Consider the following 6336-nt stretch of genomic DNA (forward strand, 5'->3'; position numbering starts at 1 on the left):
CAGAAGAGGGCATCAGATTCCATTACAGATGGTTGTGAGCCACCATGTGGTTGCTGGGAATTGAACTCAGGACCTCTGGAAGAGCAGTCAGTGCTCCTAACCACTGAGCCATCTCTCCAGTCACTGGATGTTCTTTCAGAGGACCCAGGTTCAACTAGTAGCCTATGGCAGCTCACAAGGGACTGTAACTCAGTATTAGGGGATCTGATGCACTCTTCTGTCCTCCACTGGTAACACACACACACACACACACACACACACACACACACGGATAAACATGCAGGCAAAACAAGAATGTACAATCTTTAAAACAAGCAATATAAGGTGGATGCCTTTTGAGGAACAACACCCAAGATTGACTTCTGGATGCCACAAGGACACACATATACACATGAACACATGCATGTGCATGTACATACATATATACACAAACATGCACACATGCATGTACACGTATGCACATGCATGCACACACACATGCACATACACAGCTATACATATGCACATATGTGCATATACACACATGTACACACACATATATTCACAACACCAGTGTTCAGGGAAATGTAGATATAAAGTATACAAGGCAACAGGTGCTGATGAGGAGGTAGAAAACCTGCAATCCTCCAGTGTTGCAGATGAAAATGTGAAAACAGTCTGGCAGTTGAAATGTGGTAGATTCACGTGGTGAAATATTACTCAGCCACAAAAGGTATAAACGAGTCATAAATGCAGAGGTGTGGATGAATCTTGAAAATGTTTTAAGTGACAGAGCCTGTGACTAAAACCTTGAGCTACTGGCTGATAGATGAATTTAGTATTTCCTTTAAACTCCATTTAGAAGAGATTAAAGATTAAATATGGACAGGTGAGATGGTTTAGCAGGAGGAGGGGCTTGCTGCCAAGTCTGACATCCCAAGGTCAGTCTCTGGAACCTACATTGTGAAAGGAGAGAAACAAGTCCTGCAGTATGTATGTGTCACACCAACAGTGAATGAATGAATGAATGAATGAATGAATGAATCATGTTTTAAGTGCAGCATGTGCATTTCCACTGACTTTTACTGAAGCTAAACACAAGGCAAGGCTCCTGAGCATCTCTGGTTTAATATAAAAGGAAAAAGTCCATTTAACTCCAGAAACACAAGAGCGCTCCTATCTGAACATCTGTTGCCACGTCTGCCCCCAGCTGCTGCGCTCCCCACAGCATGGGCTCACAGGAAGGTGAGGGGTCATGGGGTGTGATGTTGGGGGTGGGGACTAAGGTAACAGGAGGGAGGTAGGCTACACACCCGCAGTTCACAGCTGCTCTGCCCTGTCTGCGTATGTGTAGGAAACAAGATGTCTTAGTTATTAATTTATGTCCAATAGTCACCCATTCTGAGACAGGAACACTGGCTGAGAAGGAGTAATCAAATTCACTGAGAGAGTTTATCAATTATTGCGTGACATTGTGTCTCCTGTGTCAAAGGCTATCCCATAAAAGCAGCCACCCTGTCACTTGATACAAATTATCCCTCCATATTTACCACTTAAGATGGTTCTCGATCTCTGTCAGGATGTCCTGTCTGACTTTCTGTTCGAAGATCGCTTCCTTCATCTGTCTGGTTTTGGAGATTTCTTCACCTTGGTCCAGGACTGGAGGCAGGAACGAGCGGAGATCATGGCCATAATCAAATCAGTCATTTGCCCAGACGAACCCAAGTTTCTAACCATGTCACCTAACAGACATCTAACTGAGTTTTGTTCATTAATAATGGATGTGACTGGACAGACACATTTCTTTCTTACTCTGCCCCAGGGACTGGTTTGGGGCAGGCCTAATGACTATTACCTTGTTTTAATTCCTTAATCTTCAGCTTTCCGGGTTCCTGGTTTAGGACGGTTGCCACAGCAAATGGATTTGACAGGTCGGCTGGAAACCTCAGGTCCTGATAATCGATTTCCTGAGGACCCAATTGAGAGGGAAATGAGTTCCTTTCTTCCCCTTCCCATCACGCAGCGTGTGCGTGTGTGTGTGTGTGTGTGTGTGTGTGTGTGTGTGTGTGTGTGTGTGCACCCAACTCCTTACCTTCAACTTTTGAGGTTTTGCTTTTGCCGGAGATGGGTAAAATTGCACATACGTTGTTTTTTCTAGAGGAACATTTATTTTCTTAGAACGAGTATTTAATCTTTTAAACTCTTCTAATCTAGAGTTTAAAACAGATATTAAATTAGTGTATGACCCAATGGTTCAAGGTTTGTTATAACGATTTATTTTTCTTTTTGATTGTGCCACCATGTTGTCTGTGTACCCACTGAGTCAGAGTCACAGAGAGTTGTAAGCTGTCATGTGGTGCTAGGAACTGAACCCAGGTCCTCTGCCAGATCAGCCACTGCTCTTAGCTACTGAGCTGTCGCTATACCCACGTAGCTCAAGGACTTTGTTATTGTATTCTTTTTGATTCTTTCTTTCTTGTGGACCAATAGTATAACTAAATGAAAAGCAAATTTGCGTGTCCATGAAAACAAATTTCATGTCAGTATATTAACAAGTAATGTACATATATATATATATATATATATATATATATATATATACACATATATGTATATGTGTACACATATAAACACCAGTGGTTGCTTTTCCTCCCATTGTTTAAAATGATATACATATTTATTGTGTGAGTGTGTGTATGCATGCCTCTGTGTGTGTGTGTTTGTGTCTGTGTGCCTGGGTGTACCATGACATACATGTGGAGGTCAGAGGACAATAGCTCTCTCTTCCACTGTGTGGATCCCAGGCCTCAAGCACCTTTGTCTGCTCTCATTTGCATTTCTCATGAATATGTAAATGAAACACAACAGGCTAGGGAATGCTCTCCTGGTTTACTGTAATTTATTTCTAGCCTGTAGCTCTTCAACAACCTAAGCTGATTGATTTAGAAACCAACTGTTACTTTAATTTATTATCCTAGTAAAAGAAGGACTATCCCCTTAGGAGAACAGATAGAACACCTTCCTCTATGCTCTAAAGCCTTTTGTGTAGACTCTCCTCATAATATAAATGTTCTAATAGTGCTGGGGTGAACCTGGAGCCACATACATACCAGGCAAGAGGCCAATGACTGACCTGCACTCCCAGCTTTAAAAACAAGAAAAGAGAGAAAATGGAAAGAAAAAACCTCAAATATTTATTTTTTAAAAGGCAACTTCTTGCTATGTAGTTCAAGCTAGCTTTGAACTCATGATCTTTCTGCCTCTACCTCTACAATGATGGGATTATAAGTGTGTACCACAATGCCCAGAACTGGATTGTATTGGATTTGTGTTGAAGTATTAAGAAAAAAAAAATTGGGGTTGGGGCTGTGACTGTGGCTGAGCTGACAGAGGGCTTGTCTAGAGTGCCCAGGACCCTGGAGTCCATCCCCCAGCACCCTATTAACTGGGTGTGCTGGTGCATGTCTGTGACCCCAGCGTGCCGGAGGTGGAGGCAGGCAGAGTGTCAAGTCATCTTGGTTCCATAGTGAGTCTGAGGCAAGCCTGGGCTACATGAAGAGACAGAAAGACAATGAAGAAGCCATACATACGGTAAGGCCATGTTGGGGTAGCAGGTTCCAGTGAAGACACATTCGTATGGCTGAGAGTTGAACTGGGAGATCCACAATTGAATTTTTATCTGTGCCATCCCATACTGGATGGGTGTGAACTTGACAGTTACTTTTGCCTTCCCATTAGCTGGAATTATTCCTGTAAGGAAAGGTAGTAGGTAGGTAGATAGGTAGGTAGGTAGATAGATAGATAGATGATATGAATGTCATTGTATTAGTGACTTTTCTCATTGCTGTTACATAATGCCTGACAGAAGCAACTTCATGGAGAAAAGGTTTACTGTGGCTCCCAGATCAAGGGTGCAGTCCATCACAGTGGGGAAGGCACAGCAGCAGGAGCCTGGGACAGCTGCTTACATCACATCCGCAGTCAGAAGGCAGAGAGATGGCTGCTGGGGCTCAGCTCACTGTCTCCTGGTGATTGTATCTCAGATCCCAGGCCATGGAGTGGGGCTTCCTATATTCAGGGTGGATCTTCTGACCTTGAACCTATGCCCTGCCCAGAAGCTCTTCTTCCCTGTGGCACTGCCAGGTGAGATGAACCACCACAGACGTATGCTCTGCTCAGCAAGTGCAGGGGAAAAGGCAGCACCAAGCCCATCGTCCCAGCACACCATGGGGTTGCCTCTGCTCTCCGTACAATCTCTTCCATACAATCTCTTCCTTAACTGCCCACGACTCAGCTCCTGAGTGTTGACACAGCCCTTCCTTATCAGTGACTATGGGAATCCTTTCCAATGATTGTCTGATTATGTAGTTACACGGATATGGACCAACCCCACTACATCGGTGCCTCACATGTGAATCCACAGAATGATGACCCTAGAGCCAGTGGCCAGAATGCAACGTCAGTGCTGGGAACAACATGGAAGGCTAGGAGCACACATAGAATTTTGGTCCAGGGAGTTCAGTACTGTGTTTTTCTATAACTTTATTCTTTCTTCTCAAATCACCCTCCCTTCCTTCCCTCCTTCCCTCCTTCCTTCTTTCTTTTCTTCCTTTTCTTTTTTTTCAGTGTTGGAGCTGGAGCCCAAAACCTTATCCATGCCTGGCAAGAGCTCTAGCAGGAAGCCACACCCCAGCCCTCTCCTTTCAAATCTAGCCGATGAACTGGTGTTCCTTCTACCACCAAGCAGCGCACTATGCCATATTCCTCCTTGATATCTCTTGTGCCACCTGGACTTAGAGTGCTGTATGTTCCAGGGGTCGTCAGGGTCACAGCCTGAACCTTCAAAGCCCTAAGCTGTCAGACTGCGTCACTCAGGAACTCAGAGACAAAGTGATAATGAGAAACAGAAGAGATGCAGTCAGTGAACTCACACTGCGAAGGAGAATGATGAGGTGCAGTGGTCCCCCAAGTCCACCCATGTGCCCCAGATGTGAAGTTCAGGTTTAAACAGAGGGCAAGAGCCGGGCATGGCTAAGATGTCCTGGCCAAGGTGTGGTCCTGCCCATCACTGACCCAGCTGGGCTCAGCGCCAGTCCCTCCTGTAAGGGCATCTGACTGTCAGAACCATGTGAAATCTCTCTGTGGGTCCTACTGAATGGTACCTTCCAGGGAAATTGCAAGCCCCCAAGGCAAACACCAGCTCACAGCTCTTTTATCCATCTGAACTCCTTCTATGGTGCTTTAAAAACAGGCAGTTAATAGTCTCCAAGGGAAGTAGAGACATCTTCTTCAGTGGTGTAGCCACTGGTAAGGTGCCCGTGCTCTGGGAAACAGTCCCTCACCCACGCTACCTCATGAGGGTAAGCGACCCTCATCAAACACATTGAGACACACAGACATGAAAGTAAATGGGCAACTAGATGGGAAGAGCAAGAAGATCAGTAAGGATGGGTGGGGGACAAGGGCGAGTAGTAGGGGTGAATGTGATAGAAAACCGTTACAAACATGTACGAAAATGCCATCACAAACCATTATATTATATAAATAATACGGAAGACTGGGGGGGGGGTGGATCAGTGAGTAAAGAGCTTGCTGCACAAGTGTGAGGGTCCCCAACACTCACGTATGTAAAAGCTGGACGAGGTGAACATATCTGTAACCCCAGCACAGGGAGGGGAGGAGACAGGTGGATTCCTGGAGCTCCCTGTGCAGCCTTGCAGAGTGAGAGACTCAACTTCAAAAGGTAAGGCAGGGGAACAATTAAATTAGGTATCCCAATGAGCTCATACACACGCACATGCACACACACTTGCACATACATGTTTACACACACATGCATGCATGCTTACATACATGCACACGCACACAAGTGGGCACTTGTTAATTTCCTGGGTACAGACAGAGATCCAAATCATTACGTACTGGCCACCATTGTATCTCAAGCCCAAGGCCAGGTGGAAAGAGTCACTAGAGACATTCGGTCTGCAGGCTAACAGCAGGACATCTGGACAGACATCTCAACCCAAGAGATTTTAATACACTGACTGTCACTTGGTCGGAGCATCCACCCTGTGGGACCTGCAGACCGTTTAGGGCTCGAGGCCAAGACCCCACTGCTTCACTGCAGCTCATTAACTTAAAAACACGAGGACAAGCCCGGGGCGCGGATGAATGTCTGACTTGGCCTGGGTGATTTATTTTTTAAAGTGCTCTCAGCCCAGACGTGACACAGAAAGCCAGTGGTGGAGGCAACTGCAGTAAGCTGCTTCTTCTTCTTCTTCTTCTTCTTCTTCTTCTTCTTCTTCTTCTTCTTCTTCTTCTTCTTCTTCTTCTTCTTCTTCTTCTTCTTCTTCTTCT

At 45.3% G+C, this 6336-nt stretch overlaps 1 protein-coding gene across 1 annotated transcript in view; it reads right to left on the reverse strand.

Moving 5' to 3' along the window:
* Cfap221 (cilia and flagella associated protein 221) overlaps nt 1-6336 on the reverse strand; it is a 71395-nt gene that overhangs the window by 28314 nt on the left and 36745 nt on the right. Inside the window, exons 7-10 of the mRNA XM_021199190.1 lie at nt 3570-3729; nt 2072-2189; nt 1835-1946; nt 1530-1638 (exon numbers count right to left, since the gene is read on the reverse strand). Of these exons, the coding sequence (XP_021054849.1) occupies nt 1530-1638; nt 1835-1946; nt 2072-2189; nt 3570-3729 (499 nt within the window). The remainder of the gene's footprint in view (nt 1-1529; nt 1639-1834; nt 1947-2071; nt 2190-3569; nt 3730-6336) is intronic.

Source organism: Mus pahari, chromosome 5 (genome assembly GCF_900095145.1).
Source record: "Mus pahari chromosome 5, PAHARI_EIJ_v1.1, whole genome shotgun sequence".
Lineage (NCBI taxonomy): Eukaryota > Metazoa > Chordata > Mammalia > Rodentia > Muridae > Mus > Mus pahari.